The 17,102-nt window shown below is 47.8% G+C and overlaps 1 protein-coding gene across 2 annotated transcripts in view; it reads left to right on the forward strand.

Annotated features, from left to right (window-relative positions):
• The first annotated feature begins 2,458 nt into the window (after positions 1–2,458).
• ATP8B1 (ATPase phospholipid transporting 8B1) overlaps positions 2,459–17,102 on the forward strand; it is a 118,767-nt gene continuing 104,123 nt past the window's right edge. Inside the window, exon 1 of one of the 2 annotated variants that reach the window (XM_045790174.2) lies at positions 2,459–2,615. In XM_045790174.2, the coding sequence (XP_045646130.1) occupies positions 2,587–2,615 (29 nt within the window). In that variant the 5' untranslated portion in view covers positions 2,459–2,586. Of the gene's footprint in view, positions 2,616–2,667; positions 3,181–17,102 lie in introns of those variants that run through there. The other variant, XM_087869780.1, reaches the window with a different exon arrangement.

Genomic DNA, 17,102 nt, shown 5'->3' on the forward strand with positions numbered 1-17,102 from the left:
CAGCCAGTCCTGTTCTATTTTTTCAAAGCATTCGTCACCTTTTAAGATACAATTTGCCTGACTGGTTCACTGATGTATCCAAGCAACTAGAACAGTGCCTACTATGTGCTATTTTTAAATGAATGAATCTTTAAAACAATACCGGTACATCATGTCCCTTTATCCCCACCTGTCCCCACCCTCCACTCCATGTGGTCTGTCAGAGAAACAAACTAGCTTGAAATCTTCAGTGTCTACTCAGGGGTGATAAACACAGCCACAGCAATGTTATTGATCAGATCGGAGTGTAGCCGTGGACTGGAAGCGTCTTAGTGTCGTCTTTCTTCTATGCAATGCTTTCTTGGACAGGTTGAGCATTGCTGGTAGACCTGCAAGAAAGAAGGGATCCTTCCTTTAGTCTAGAGTCATCTCTTGATTCTTAGGTGTACCTACCTTTCTCCTGGTGGGGCAGAGCCCTCCTCAGTGGCCTCCCTTCTTTCTGACTCAGCTGCTCCTACTAACGCCAGCACCGAGCTTAGGGAACTTGGCTCATCTTCATGCTTCTGTCTTCCAGTCGCAGCTTCTGGCCCTTCTGCACCCTGCCATTTCTCCTGTTGCTGTCCCTGAAAGTTCCTCCTCCTTCCAGTGGCAACTCCTTCAGGCCCACATTATGTTGCTTCACTAGCTTTCTAAGTGGTACCCTCATCTTCAGTCTTATCTTCTTTCAAACGAGTCCCGTTACTTCCCCTAAAACACAACCTGGATCGTGTCACAGCTGTGATCGTAAACTTTCAGTGGTTTGCAGGTGCTGTCAAAAGGAAGCCCAAACTCCTTAACCTGCCTCCCAAGGCTTCTAGGCCCCAGTTCCCTCTCCAGCCTTATGGATAACCATTGCACTGTCAGCCAACTGCTTTTCCCCATTGTTGCTCACTGGGCCCTGTGTTTTCTGGCTTCTGTACCTTTGCTCTGCTGTTGAGTTCGGAAAATGGAAGGAACCATTTGAGATCATCTGGTCCAGTCTCATTTTATAGATGAGGAAACTGAGGCCCAGAGAGATTAAATGACTGACCAGCCCACTTGGTCAAAAGTCAAGTGTGACAGGGAGCCTGGCTGGCTCAGTGGGTGGAGCATGTGACTCTCCATCTAGCGTCATGAGTAGAAGCCTCACGTTGGGCGTAGAGATTACTTAAAAAAAAAAATCAAGTGTGTCGAATGAAAAAGAAACTCAGGACAGTTTAGGGTTTAACAATATTGGTTGACTCTTTCATGTACCTGGAGACCAAATCGTGGGCTATTCTTTGAATATCCTCTCCACCCAAATCTGATTCCTAAAAGTGGGGACCTCTGAGCCCCATCCAAAGCATGGCCTCCTCAGAGAAGTCTTCCTTAAGCCCCCAGGTGGGCATCCGAACTCTCAGGCCAGTGACGTGAAATTCTCTGACCTGCAGGTAACTAGATGTTTATGAATTCTATCTTCGCTGCTACATTTTAAGCAAACTCTGATTCCTCTTTGACTTTCCTCCATTCTCTTCAGTCTCTTCCATTGTGGGTGCACGATAAAATTCTGAACGGACTTTCCAGGTAAAGAATGTGCTGTGTATACTGTTGCACGATTCATAAGGCCAGACACGAGCCCAGCGACCACGCGCGCGAGTCCCAAATTTCCAGCTACTGCGTGCCATTTCACCTGCCGCACCTTGGCTGCTTTGACCACTTCCCCCTAAAGGCGAAGGGGCTTGGTCTCAGCAGAAAGCCTGCTTGCTGCCACTACCGAATAAGTTTCTTCAGGGGTTTTGGCGTAGTCCCTTCCCCCCCTCCGCGCGGTGAACCGCGACGCGGGTTCGGCGACCGGCCCCGGAACGTGACTTGGCGTCGAGAGTGTACAGCTCCCCTTACCGACGGAGGTCAGGTCCCAGGCGAGCAGCAGCTGGGCCAGCTTTCCGGGCTGGCGCGGTCACCGACCCCGGGTGGCGGCCAGGCCGGCCGAGGGCGGCGGGAAAGTGAAGCGGGGCCGGGGGCGGGGTGGCGAGCGCGGGCCCCAGAGAGGCGGGAGCGCCCGAGGAGCCGACAGCGACCGCAGCTGCCGGGTCGCGGGCCGGGCGAGGCCGGGGACGTAGTCGGGGGACGGCCGGGGTGCCCACCGGCCGCCAGGGCGCACGGCGGGCGCGGGCTGGACCTGGGCCTGGTGTGCCCGCCCAGGGGCTCCCCGTCCAGCCCCTTTCCGCCCCCGGGAGGGACAAAGGGAGGGCAGACGGCCGGGCCCGCCCCCAGCCCCAGCCCCAGCCCCAGCCCCAGCCGCGGCTGGCGAAGAGAGACTGGAGGCACCACCCCGGAGCGGAGAAACCAGTTTGGCCGGTCCGGGGGTGCGGAGGGAAAAGGGCGGCCGCTGAGGACGGGCGCACGGACGCGGGGCGGGGGAAGGCGGGGAGCCATTGGCGAGAGGCGAGAGCCAGAGGAGCCGCCGCCAACTGGACACGCTTCCCGGGGCCCCGGGCCAGCCCCCGTGCGCCATGAAGGGCTAGCGCGGCCGCCGGGGCTGGGGCCGGGCGGTGGCGGCGGCGGCGGCCAGGTGCGCAGCGAGCGCGCGGAGGGGCGCGCACCCGGCGGATGTCCCAGCCCGGGCCGGAGAGCGCCAGGTAAGGAGGGGCGCGGCAGCGGGCCCCCGACTTTCCCCACGGGGCGGATCCGGCGGTGTCCCACAGGTCCTCTGGCCGCCCCGGAGCGGGCGGACTCCCGTGATCCGGGATGCGGTGGCAGCAGCTGTCCGCACCTTCCGGCTCGGAGCCCACACGGGTGGGATTTAGGTGGGGGTCAGGAAACTTCGCGGCCTCGGGGATGGGGAGGCACAGCTGGCCGGGCAGGCAGCGCTGTGGAGACGTTCAGGAGGTTTCACCTGCGGGAGGGAGCGGAAACTCGCAGGTGGCGTTCGGGTTGTTTGGGTTTGCCACGCACATGTCTGCGGTCAAGCTATAAGGGGCGAGCCGGGCAGGACTTGCAGGTCCTTGAGGGGCAGTGCTGCAGGCTTCCCTGCAGTGTCTGCTGCCCCTCCAGAAGTCTCCTGTGGCCAAGTTCTGCTGGGGCCCCTTTTGGGAGCCGATGCCAACGTGTCTGAAAAAGACCTTAGGACCTAATGTACCTGGCGCACCTGCGGGGAGGGATGGAAGGACGAGTTCGCTTCCACCGCGCCTGCTGCAGGACTAGGTACCCTCCTGACATCTTACGCGAGCTTTAGCGCAGGTCGGGAGGTGATGGGGAAGAGGGACTCCTTTCCCGGTGATGGTAGGGACGTCTCCGCCAGCTCCCGTGGCACCGCCACAAGCCATCTCTTTCCCTCCCCAGTATGATGCCCGGCGGGGGCTGTCACTTGGCGGGTGTGCGTGCGGAGGGGCAACTTGTCGGGGCGGGGGTTGCAGAGAATGGCGTGTTTTGACCCTCCACCAGCCCCACACACCCCAAGTGAAAGAAAAGCCTTCCGTTGTCTGCCCAACTTCTCCGAGGGGGTGTGCGCGCCTGGTCCCGGGACGCGGCTGGGAACGCGGGTTCGCCGCAGCTGTCGGGGGTGCACGAGAGTGCGGAGGGGATGCGGAATGCGGGAGGGGAGTAGACTCGTGCCAGGCAGGGGTCCCTGGGGCCGCGAGTGCCCCTCAACCCCACCTGACCCCTCCGGCCTGCCCGCGGTGTCCCCGGCCGACTCCAAGTCCTTGTTCAGCGCTGGACGCCGCCGAGCTCCCTTCCCGGAAACTGCCCGCCCCGTTGGCTTGAGAAAAGATTCTCCCCCATCTTCCTGGTTGCATTGCCTTCAGATTTCTGCCTCTGCTCCTTGAGAACTCAGTGAGACCACACAGGAGTCGTGCCTGAAGATCTCCAGGCACACAGTAGGTTATGGACCAAGTTTGACTGCTTTTAGGAACAAAACTGAAAATATGTGATAAAATCTCCAGTGATGGTAAATACAAGAGCGCAGAAAAAAGAGGAAACACAAAATAAAGTTCTAATTTTCATCGTCTCGGGAGCACTTTTGTGTTAGACTTAAAATGCCATTCATTAATATGGAGCCTATTGGGGAAGGCTTTATGTGAACCTACTATAAATACTTTTGCCGTGCAAAAGGTAATTAACGCTTATTAGCTGATTCCTTTCTGGGGGAGAAGTCTGCCTGCAATTACTCTCCGAATTTTCTTAATGACTTTCATTATGTAGTGGAGCCTTCCTTGTTCTAATTTTAGGTAAGAAACCTTACCCACTTTCTTCTTTCGCCACTTGCTGGTGGCAGTGCTTTGGTGATTCTTGGTGATTCTCTGTGTCTGTTACTGAGGGCCAAACCAGGCTCATGTGGCTTAATACTGGCGAACACAGATGTGATCTGTGTGAGAGCCGCTCCAGCCATTTTCAAGCTTTCCTTTTATTAAAAAAAAAAAAAAATGCATGCCAGTGTGCACCTGTTTTTGTTAGTAATGGAACTAGGAGGTGGTTGGTTTTTATTTTTTATTTTGTTTTTTTTAAATTGAGACTTTAAAATAATGATTTGGTGGGGCACCTGGGTGGTTCAGTCGGTTAAGCATCTCACTTCGGCTCAGGTCATGATCCCAGGGTTCTAGGATCGCGTCCCCGTGGGGCCTTGTGCTCAGCATGGAGCCTGCTTGTTTTACCGCTCCTGCTCGCTCTCAAGTAAATACAATCTTTAAATAAATAAAATAATGATTTGGTAAGGCAAATGGCGTAACTAAAATATCTGCAGACTTAAGGCAGGTTTAGTCCTGGCTCCGTGTTTTGCCTGGATTTCAGTCTTTGGGATCTTCCCATTCGTGGCACCAACCGGCTCCGGATAGATGTTTCTTTCCCTCCCTGCCTGCCTTTCTTTCCTTCCTTCCTTTTCTTTTTCTTCCTTCTAAAGCAAGGAGTGGTGGAAAACTTGTGGATTTAGATTCCCACAGGTTTCATTCAGTTCTTTTACTTAAATTGTATTTGATTTTTATAATTTCTTATTATATTTACTTTCAATATTTATTTATTTTTACAGATTTTATTTATTTATGAGAGACAGGGAGGCAGAGGCAGAAGGAGAAGCAGGCTCCCCACAAAGCAGGGAGCCTGATGCAGGGCTCGATCCCAGGACCCTGGGATCATAACCTGAGTTGAAGGCAGACACTTAACCCACTGAGCCACCCAGGTGCCCTATATTTACTTTTTAAATTGTCTAACCTTAGATAAATTCCTAAATTTTCTGAATCTCAATCCCCCCCCCAAAATATTAATTTCCTTTGGTTGGAGAGAGAATTAAATGAGAGAACAGGTGAATGTCCCTTATACACAGGTGTTCCTGTGTTTTCTTCATTAAACTGATTTTAAAAATAGTGGAAAGCCCAGGTGTTTGGTGTATTTTTAATATATTGCCTTGCTGGTTTAAATTCCTTCTCAGTTTTTCATAAACGACATTCATGAAATCCAGGTGATCCTTATAACTCTAGAGAGATTTGAATCTATTTGTGTTTTCTCTTGTGAATGCGGAGGAACTTGCTTTTTAGTTACCAGAACAAGTTTTGTGGGGTCCATTCACGTCACGTATGTCTAAAGAAAGGTGTTTTTAAAGTCTCAAGCACATTTTAGATTTGCTTCTGTATTTGGTTCTAGATCCCTCTCCTGGGAAGTTTCTTTGGGGGGGGGGGTCGTGTGAGTTTTCAGGTGTCGGCATCATTCAATTAGCTTAATTGTATTCATAACACCCGTAGGTGTTTTGTTACTTATTAAGATAAGTAAAAATTAATTTGCTGCCAGAGAGTTTTAATAACACAAAAAGAAGATAGCTTATCCTTTATTTTGTTAACCAAGTTACTCCTGAATGCTCATCCCTGTGCCCAACTGAAAAGAATGCCCAATCTAAGATCTTGTGAGGTCCTGTGTTACCAAAAACCTGGCATAGTGGAGGAAGAGTCTAGAAAGCATGGCTATATAAAACAGTCTTGTTTCTTGTTCTTATTCTTAGAAAACAGAGGAATTATCATCTGATCACCTAGGAATACATTAGTACTTTCCCTAATACTTCTAAATGCGTTGTACTTTTAAATACATTGTTTCCCAAACAGGCACAATAGGAAGTATATTCGATAACTGGGCCCAGGGTGCCCGGAGCCCAGCGGCAGCAGTAAAATAGACATTGGTGACATGTGCTTCAGAGTCCTGTGACCTAGCTTGGAATCCAGGTCTCACAGCTTTCTTAGCTGTATAACCTAGGGCAAGTTCTTGAGTCCGTCTAGCTTCAGGTTTTTTTAAATCTGTAAAATGGAATATTAATAATAACAGTACCTTACAAGGTTGTGTGAAGAGTTCCAAATGAGAGAATGAATCTAGCTAAACTTAGCTTGGCACAGAGCTCAAACATAGTCATTAATATTACTATTGTGTTGGGGTGCCTAGGTGGCACGGTCAGTTAAGCGTCCAACTCTTGGTTTTGGTTCAGGTCCTGATCTCAGGATGGTGAGATCGAGCCCTGCCTAGGGCTCCACACTCAACATGGAGTCTGCTTAAAATTCCCCCCACACACACTTACATTCTCTCTCTTCTCTCTCTCTCTTTCTCTCAAGAAATTGTTTTACTGTTGTGTTGTCATCGGTATTGCTCAGTAAATATTGCTCGTGCAGCAACTGTCTTTCTCCTAGACTATGTAGGAAACAGGAATCGCTTTGCATGTTGGTATTTATTTAGCAAACATAGGTGACTATTTGCACCAAGCACTGGTAAGAGAGAGTTCCCCAGGGTAGGGGCGAGATTCTGAATCTCCATATCCGGGATTTGACTTCTGGAGCATAGGTGTCTGGGGACAGCACGAAGTTTGAGGGTCCTTGGTGGCCTAGGGACATGCCCACTCAGTCACCACCATGAGGTGCGGGGTTGTCAGAGGCCCTTGGGGCACACACAGCGCTTCTGTGTCTCCTTTACCCCCCACCTCCTATCTCTTTCCCTCAGCCTCTGTACTTTCATTTAAAAAAAAAATTACTTTTCTGCGTTCAAAACTCAGGAGTATCTGGAACTTGAGTCTTCATGAAAGGATCTGTGCTATGCAAGTGTCTCATTCGCGACGCCTAGTAAGCAGTGCTAATCAGAGACCCTTGGTACAATCCGATTCATCCATTCATTGATTTAAAAAATGCCTTGAGGATCTCTTCTCCAGGCACTGTCGTGGGGATTACCTCCCTGCCTCACTGAAGCCTGTGAGGGTCGCAGAGGGCCTGAGTTACAGACTTTTGTTTTTTGCCTTTCTCCTTCTTTGGTAAGAAAGTAGCCTGTGTGTTCTTTCCCTCTGGTCTGGATGTCGTCCCTCTTTGCAAGGGGAGATGGTGGGTCCAGCCCAATTCCAGCTCTGAAGCTCTGTGTTCGTGATCAGTCTCCAGGCTAGTGAATTTGCATTTAAGAAGGGAGAGCTGGGCCCGGAAGCTGGCTCTCAGTCTGGGAAAAGGCACTGACTCCTGGTGGTGGTGGCGGTGGGGGTTGCTGAGGTCACCCTTGTCCTAGGACAGTCTTTCCGTGTCGATGGCCACCTCCCCTTCGTGTGACTGAGAATCCTGCCTCTTCTTCGGCGTTGAGTACTTGTGTGTCCTGACCTTTGGCTAGTAGCTTTGGTCTTTATTGACAGGGCTGTCCTTTATGGCTTTGTCGCTTTGCTAAGTGGCTTTTGGTCCACCAGAGTTGAGGTTTGTTTGGTTTAGAGCACACAGTGTTTGCAGTCTGTTTTCTGACCTTTATTCAAGTTGAGCTGGAATCTCCTTATTGCAGCTTCTCAGGCATTGTCCTCACACAGTCTCCGATTGTCTATTCTTGCTGTTGGAGAAGCTCCCATGGGTTGGATGCATTATTTATTGTATTTATATATATTTTTTAAAGATTTTGTTTATGTATTTGTTAGCACAAGCAGGCAGAGCAGCAGGCAGAAGGAGACGCAGGCTGCACACTGAGCAGGGAGCCTGATGCGGGATTCGATCCCAGGACCCTGGGATCATGACCTGAGCTGAAGGCAGACGCTTAACCCACTGAGCCACCCAGGCGCCCAAGGATGCATTATTTATTTTATAAAGCGCGATGTGACTTGTACACAGATTCTCACTGAGTCATCTTGGGATGCAGTGCACTACTGAGACTGTTCTCTGAGATATGTAGAGATGATCTGTGGACCCACAAGTGTTTAATGTTCTCTGTAAGAAAAGAGATGACCATTTGTCTTGGGTGGTTTAAATATTCACTTACATGAGAAGATGGGTCAGATTTTGTAGGTTTCGTGCTGGAAACTATTGTCCTCACCACCATACTGGGAATCCATTTGCGGGCCTCTAAGCCAGGCACTAGCAAATATTATAGCAAAAGTTCTGGAGGCTTATAAAAAAAGCAAAGCAAGTGCCGTGGGGTTCATCAGATGGAAGAGATTATGGGGATTATGTGAAAATCTGTACTCCTGATCTCCCTTTAGTGCAGAAGTTCATTTCACGGGAGTTTTGTTTAATTGTAGCAAAATATTGATAAAATTTGCCCTTTTTAAATGTGAACTGAGTGGCATTAAGCACCTTCCTAGTCTTAGACAACAGTCACCACTGTCGATTTCCAGAATTTTTCATCATCCCATTCTGATACATTGTACCCATTAAACAGTGGCTCCCCCTTTCTCCCTCCTCACAGCTCCCCGTAATCTCTATCCTACTGTGTCTCCATGGATTTGGCTAGATTCCCTAAGTGCAATCATACAAAAAATGTATCCTTTTGCAGCTGGCTTATTTCACCCAGCACAACGTCCTCATGGTTCATCCATGTCTTAGCAGATGTCAGAATTTCCTTCCTTTTCAGGGGTGAGTACTCACTGTGTATATACCATCTTTTGTTTATCCATTCATCATCCATTGGCACTTGGGCTGTGTCCACGTTCGGCTCTTGTGCATAACGTTGCTGTGAAGATAGGCAAACGAGTATCTGTATGTTTGTAGGGGTTTCTGAGATCATCTTCGGTTTTGTGACATTTATCTTTCATAGAAAGTGGTTGGGATGGGCAGGGACGATCTCCTCCAAAACAGCTTGGAAATAAAAACTTGGGGAACTACAGGCAGGATGGTTGCGTGGAGGGCGCCTGAAGGGCGTGACATGCTTCTCCTTTTCACCTGCAGCTGCACTCGGGGAGCCGGCCACAGACTCTGGCTGCGCAGGCGGAAACGCTCAGGAGCCCTGCTTCCACAATCTGGAGGCCCCTGCAGACCACAGCTGTCTTCCAAGAAGTACATTCTGGAGTAGAGAAAAAAAATCCTTAACTTTGGCTTCAGAATTGACTTGGATTAAAACACATTTTTTTTGTTTTGTTTTGTTTAGGTGGAAGGAGGGTTAGCATGGGAGAGAAACTGATATTTAAATGTTTGGAAAAATTGAATCCTTAATAGATGGATTTCTACCTTGGGATGGAATCCATGGTTTTCAAAATAAGCTTTAAGGCCAAAGGGCAGTTATAGACTGTGGAATGGCAGAATTATCTCATGTTGCCTCTGTGTAATAATAGCAGGATAGGGGCGCCTGGGTGGCTCAGTCATTAAGCATCTGCCTTCGGCTCAGGGCCTGATCCCAGGGTCCTGGGATTGAGCCCCACATTGGGCTCCCTGCTCTGCTGGGAGCCTGCTTCTTCCTCTCCCACTCCCCCTGCTTGTGTTCCCTCCCTCTCTGGCTGTCTCTCTCTTTGTCAAATAAATAAAATCTAAATAATAATAATAATAATAGGATAAACACCAGAAGCCATGCTTAAATGATTAGAGATCAGTCTCTTAGGCTCAAGGTATATTAATCTATATTTTCTAGAGAACAACAGACTCTCAGTTTATGTTCAGACTGTGAAAAATTAGCCAAAATAAGGATTTGCATGTTTTAAAAGTAGGTTTATTTTTTATTTATTTATTTTTTTTGAGCTAAAAAAAAAAAAATCTTCACACTAAGCCCAAGTACCACCATCCTTGGGTATTTTCCATCTTCCAGTCCTGTGTGGTCACAGCCACAGAAAGGCTATTGAGCTAACATGGCTGATCTCTCAGGTTTGATACTTGTCTAGCTCAACTTGATTAAGATTGTTCAGATTTTTTTTTCCTCTCGGTCTTAGGCTTTCCCCCTTACATAGAGAAACATGGTGAAAATTCTCAAAGGTCAATGTGAGAACCGCGGACTGTGTGAAATGGTGACTAACTAGTGTCTAAGGTGTCCTTTGAGATCACTTGGACCAACACTCTTTTCGAAGCTGAAGGAAGTTTACTTAGGCCATGTTTCCTGGGTAACGCTTGGTCTCCCTTCCCAAATTCCATGGCCAAAGAAGGACACTCTTGGTTTCTCCTAAGGAACTTTCTGTCTCCTCGGTCATTCCACAGAGTGGACCCTCTTTCTTAGCCTTATAGTCTGAAACAGAGGCCACGTTTGTTCATCCTGCCAGCTGCCCAGCAGATATTAAAAGGCACATCCTGTGTGCCAGGCACTTGGCATCTGTCGGTGAACCCAGAAGATGAAGAGCCTGCCCTCACGGAGCTCACCTTCTAGAGAGGGGAAGAGAGGCAGTCGATGCTAACGGTAGTAAAAGGCTCAATGATGCTCAATGATGATCTGAAGATAAGTACTGGGGGGTAGAGGGGCCTGGGGGAGAACAGGATGCAGTTGTGGCGTGGAGAAGGTGACATTGGAGCGAAGACTCAGCCGGGGGGGCGGGGGGACCTTGATCTGGGAACAGCGTGTCCTGGGCAGAGGGGACCAATTTCTCTGTGCAGAGGCCCTAATGTGCAGGTGCTTGGCCCTGATTTGTCTGATGGAGCCCATGAATAGGTGGTTGGCTGTTCCTCAGACCTACGAGTGAGGAGGGGAAGGGGGGGAAGCCAAGAGCAGGAAGGGGAGCCCCACCGTGCAGGGCTTCCTAGGTGTGTAAAGACCTTGGCTTTGACGTTGGGCAGGATCAGGGGGCAGTTGGTACAGGATGATCTGTGGTCTGGTTGCATTTTAAAAGGGCCGCTTTTGGTTGCTGTGGGGAGATGGGGGTGGCGGGGGTGGTCCTAGGCAGAGAGACCAGGTAGGAAGCTGACCCAGGTGAGCTATGGTGGAGGCTTGGACCTGGGTGAACTCTCTGTGAAAGAGAAAGTTGTGGGTATATTTAAAAGGTAGAGCCAACAGGATTTCCGGACGGTTTGGCTATGGGGTGTTAGGGAAAGAGGAGCCAAAGATAACCTTCCTGGCAGAACCTGGGTTGCAAACGGAAATCTGAGTTTCAAAATGCTCTAAACTCAATGGGCTGTGTTATAAGGAGGCTCTTCAGAAACCTGCGTATTTATGTAAAGTCTTGGTCCGGAGCGCTTTACCTTTGTTTATCTTCAGAGCCTGTCTTCCTACTTTGGTCGGGGAGAGGACTGGTGTTAGAAAAAGGAAATGGTTTGCACAAAGCAGAGGCCTTTACTGGAGGGAAGATGGCCTGTAATCCACAGGGTTTGTGGGGCCAGGGGTCCTCTGCGGCGAGAGGGAAGCGGCTGCCCCTCCAGGGCTGTTGCCAAGGTGCCGCCCCCTTGCTGTGTGTCGCCTCCTTGGGAAGCTCTTCCCAAAGCTCAGATGCCGGCCAGCCTCCTCCATGTCCATCCACATGTTGTGTCTCTTTTTTTTTTTTTTTGGAGAGTGAGAGCAAGCAGGGTAGTGGGGCGGGGGGGGGGGATGCACCGTGGGCAGAGAATCTCAAGGAGACTCCCCGCTCAGCCTGGAGCCAGAGGTGGGGCTCGATCTCATGACTTGAGCAAAAACCGAGTCGGAGGCTTAACCAACTGAGCCCCCCAGGCTCCCCCCACCTGTGGTCTTTTTCTTAAACAGCTTTATGGAGATATAATTCAAGTACCATATAATTCATCCTTTTAAAGTGTTTTGTCCACTGGTTTTTAGGATATTAACAGAGTTGTGCAACCATCGCCAAAAAAATTTTAGAACCTTTTCATCACCCAAGAAGATCCTATGCCTGTTAGCGGTCACTCACGTTCCTTCCTCCGCTCAGCTCCTGGCAACCTCCAATCTGCTTTCCCACTCTGGACTCTATGTATTTGCCTATCTGGACGTTTTGCGTAAACGGTATCCTACAACATCTGTTCCTTTGTGATTGACTCCTTTTACTTAGCAGAATGTTTTCTTTTTTTTTAAAGACTATTTATTTATTCGAGAGAGCAAGAGAGCCAGAGAGGAAGGGGGTAGGAGCGGAGGGAGAGGGACAAGCAAACTCCGTGCTAAGCAGGGAGCCTGACTCCGGGTTCGATCTCATGACCCTGAGATCATGACCTGAGCCCAGACCAAGAGCTGGACACTTAACTGACTGCGCCACCCAGGCGCCCCTGAGCAGACATCCACATTGTAACATTTATCAGTACTTAATTCCCTTTCCTTGCTTGAACACGCAAGTTACTTTTGCACACGATGCATTCTTGAAAAAAGACACAGGAAATGGAAATGTTCGTCACAAACAGATCGACTTACATGTGACAAGGGAATTGTTTGTGCCCAGAGAACTCAGCGTGCACGTGTGTGTGCATGGGCGTACACACACACACACACACACGTGCATTAACTTGTTCTCTTTCACAGTTGAATACAAAGGGCATGGAATCTGTGAATGCGTCTAAAGACCAGTGGCTTTCTGGAGCCTTAATGATGTTCTTTCATTCAGTGATTCAACAATTACTTATTAAATCCCCTCTACACTCTAGGGCTGTACCAGGAAATGGTGGTTAAGAGTAGGATGAACATGGCTTCTCCTTCGGCATGTTTAATTGTGATGTTTAATGGACATTTTGCAGTTTAAGATGACACTTTTATTTTTTTATTTTTTTAAAGATTTTATTTATTTATTCGACAGAGATAGAGACAGCCAGCGAGAGAGGGAACACAAGCAGGGGGAGTGGGAGAGGAAGAAGCAGGCTCCCAGCGGAGGAGCCTGATGTGGGGCTCGATCCCGGAACGCCGGGATCACGCCCTGAGCTGAAGGCAGACGCCTAACTGCTGTGCCACCCAGGCGCCCCTAAGATGACACTTTTAAAATAAAACTCTCTCCTAATGCTGACTTGAGCCCTGCCACTGGATGGGAGAATCAGCAGAACCTGGAGGATCTTACTTGGAATTGACATTCTCTATTGTAATTCTGCTCCTGTTTATTTTTAAATGTTCTTTTTGTTTCACTGGAAAGGAAAGATGATGCTCGGTTTTAAACGTTAAAAGTGTACGAGTTGCTTTGTTACAATAAAACTAAATGTGTACACACACACACACACACACACACAAGGATGAACAAAACAGACATGGTCCTCCCCTTTGTGGAGCTTACCAGGGTCGTTGGGGTGGGGTGGCAAGACTAGATATTAAAATATTGAGCAAAGGAGACATGAAACAAACTGATCTTAGAGTTACAATCTATGATAAGCACTTAGAGGAAAATAAGAGAATAATGAGATCCTACTTGAAAATGGCCCCAGAGGAACCTGGATGACTACTGATGGATGAATGGATATACAAAACATGGTGTGTCCATACAATGGGATGTTATTCTGTCTTTAAAAAGGAAAGAAATTCTGACACATGCTATAACGTGAGTGAAACTTGAAGACCTTAATGCTTGGTTAAATAAGCCAGACACAAAAGGACCAGTATTGTATGATTCCACTCTGTGAGGTACCTAGAATAGTCACATTCATAGGGATGGAAAATAGAACAGTACTTACCAGGGGCCGGGGAATGGGGAATTATTGTTTCATAAGCATTTCAGTTTGGGATGATGAAAAAATTCTGGAGCTGGATGATGGTAATAATGGCACAACAGTGCCAATGTGAATGTACTTAGTACCACTGAGCTGTACTGTTAAAAATGGATAAAACAGTAAATTTTTGTTACATATATTTACCACAATTTAAAAAAAATGGCCTCGGAGGGTCTCTTGGAGGAGATTATACTTAAGTTGAGACCTGAAGGATGAGAAGCACCACTCAGGGCTTCCCCTGGTCCAGCTGATAGGAAGGGCATGTGCAAAGACCCTGTGGTGAGAGCTTGGTTTGTGTTCTAGAAGCTGTGAGAAGACCAGAATAGCTGGGGGAAGTCATGGTGGGGCCAAGAAGCATGAAATGAGGTAGGCAGGGACCAAGCTGATAGGAGGGCATTCAAGTATTTTTAAGCAGTGGAGAGACAGGACTTGATTTCTGATTTCAGTGGGTAACTCAGCCTGTGATGTGTGTAATGGGTTTGGGGGGCAGGAGAGCAGTCAGGAGGCTGCTGCAGTGTCCATGAGAGAGATGATGGGGGCTCAGTGAGGGCCAGGATGACCAGAGTGGAGGTGAGACGTGCAGTGTAGGAACTGAGAGGTGGAATCTTGGTCTTGGTGTGAGTCAGATTTGAGGAGCTTCTAGAGGGAGGTGTCAGGTGATTCTCAGATTTCTAATGTAAGCAGCTAAAGAGAATGGCCTCAGAGGCAGAGGAGCAGGCTAGGAGGGGGAGAATTTAGCTTCGGTCATGTTCCGTTCCTGTTGTTGGACACCCAGGAGGGGCCAGAGGTCAAGGCTTTGATGGGTTTGGAAGTCTTGGCCGGAGACAGGTAACTTTGGGAAGTGGCGTGCGGAGGTGGGTTTCTGGAGTCCCACAGGGATGTTGGAAAGCTTCTGAAACCTGTGCATCCTATCCTCAGGGTCAGCCTTTGAATTTTGATAGATTTTTGTGAAATCATACGTTCAGCTTTTTTTTTTTTTAAAGCAATAATGTATTTACATTTGAGCAAAAAAAGCGCTTGTGCGAATGCACTGGCCCCACTTTACGGATGAAGAGAAGGAGGGCCGATGCAATATTGTCTGATACACAGGACAACCGCACACACATCAAAATCCTTGTTAGACCCAGGAAAGGGCCAGTTTGTTTTGAATGGGAACTTGATAAAGTCACAAGATTTCTCAACCACAAGGGCATTTAAATTGTGTGGTGTATGTATTTACTGGCCTCTTTTTGCAAGTGAAGGAACTATAACTTGCTTGAGGTCTCAAAAACCAGAAATTGAACTGTGTTTTCTCAACTCCCAAGGTAAGGGTTCTTTCCAGAACCTCATAGCTGTCTTGGAAAAGCAGTACAAATGACCCAGAAATTGGTTAGCAATTAAAAATACAGGGCACACAGTTACATTTGAATCTCAGATGAACAGTGAACAAAATTTTTTTTTTTTTACCATAAGTATATCCCATGTAGTATTTGGGACATACTTATACCAAAAAAAATGTATCTAAAATTCACATTAATTGCATGTCCTGCATTTTATTTGGAAACACTACCCAGAATTGAACTTTTGGAACACAAAGATGTTTGCAATTTGAGGACTACTTGTATGTTCTGTTTGACAACTTCTGGATCTTCCATACATTTTTTAAAATTTGGGGATTGGGTGGGAGGAGGATTGATTTTTTTTTTTTTTCCCCTATTCTCTCAAAATGGCTGTGTTTTATTTACCTGGGCTTTGATGAATATTCATTATTTGTAATAATGAAAGGGAAAGACCCTGGGGTCAGGAGATGTCTGATCTGGCCGAGTCACTGACCAGTGCTTTGACCTTGGCTAGTCATAACATGCTGTGTATTTTTAGGCCACTTCATTGCTGAAGTCTTCTCACTTGGCAGTTGTTAGGGTGGATGGTATCCCCATGGACCAGAAGAGCAACACAAGGGGAAGCGGGGTCTGGGTGCATGGTCTTTGGCTGGGGCTGAGCTAGGACGCTCTTCCCAACTTTCAGTTCAGTGGCGTCAATTAATTTTTCCAAAGCTCCCATTTCTTTGTGCTTCCTGTCACACCCCGACGTTTTATAGACTATCTTCCTGATGTCATTCCATGACTCTGCACGGTCTCCTATGTCATAAGACTCCAACTCTTAAAAGTTACATGGTGGACATAATTTCAAGGTGTAAGTTAAGACAATGAAGCATAGGCCACTTTGGCCATCATGGGCAGCCTCCCTGTACGTTGTCCTATGACATAGTCAGTAGTGTTTGACCAGCACGAGGGGCCACCGTGTTGCGATAGCAAGCTCAGTTTCTTAGATGAGGCACTGTCATAACAACAATGACACATATTGGGATGTTTGAAATCCTGATGCTTAAGGTGTACCAATCCCAATGGATACGTCCAGTATCTGTAGACCCAGATGTGGATAGTACATAGTCTGTATTTTGGGGAGTTCTCCCTGTTCCTCTTGGGATATACGCTCGCTGTATGCAGCCAGTGCTAACACAGCTCCCAGCACACAGTAGGAACTCAACAATGTGTTCAGCGAGTGATTATAATGGACCCGATCCTTGAAGACAGCTTTGAAGGCCTCACTTTCAGTGCTGACTTTAGAGAGCTATAGCTTGTTAGAAATAGTGTTTGCCCTTCGGATATTTAATATGTAGTGGGGGAATCCTACAAACACCTATCTAACTGAAGTACAAGGAAGTAATGGCTTCCACACGAGGTAAGAGAAAAGAAACCTGCGTTTCCGATGGCAGGTACGTGTTTCAGTCCCTATTCACTGTGATGAAGTATTTTTTAGGTCTACACAACGAATACCCTAGGTCCCTTTAGAAGGGTTATCAAATTTTAAATGAGGCCTTTTTATTTTAGATGGGTTTTTTTTCTGTATTTTGAGAAAATTTAAATGTACAGAAAAATAGTACCAACATTCATATACCTAATCACTGAAGTCTGACAAAATTTGGAGCGTTTTTATTTTTTATTTTTTTAAAGATTTTATTTATTTGACAGAGAGAGCCAGCGAGAGAGGGAACACAAGCAGGGGGAGTGGGAGAGGAAGAAGCAGGCTGCCAGCAGAGAAGCCTGACGTGGGGCTCGATCCCAGAATGCTGAGATCCCGCCCTGAGCCAAAGGCAGATGCTTAACCGCAGCGCCACCCAGGCGCCACTGGAGCATTTTTAAATGAAAAGACTCTTCTTTTTTTTTTTTTTTTTTTTTAAAGTTAAAAATCAGTAAAGCCATGCAATCCATAAGGCACTACATCAGTTTTGAAAAAGAAGTTCCCAGCAAGGACCCAGCGGAATAACAGAAGGAAATCTATAGTGCGTCCCACGCTACCAGCCTCTGTGTTCCG

The sequence above is a fragment of the Ursus americanus genome, chromosome 19, assembly GCF_024610735.1.
Source record: "Ursus americanus isolate L20-20 chromosome 19, mUrsAme1.1.p, whole genome shotgun sequence".
Classification (NCBI taxonomy): domain Eukaryota; kingdom Metazoa; phylum Chordata; class Mammalia; order Carnivora; family Ursidae; genus Ursus; species Ursus americanus.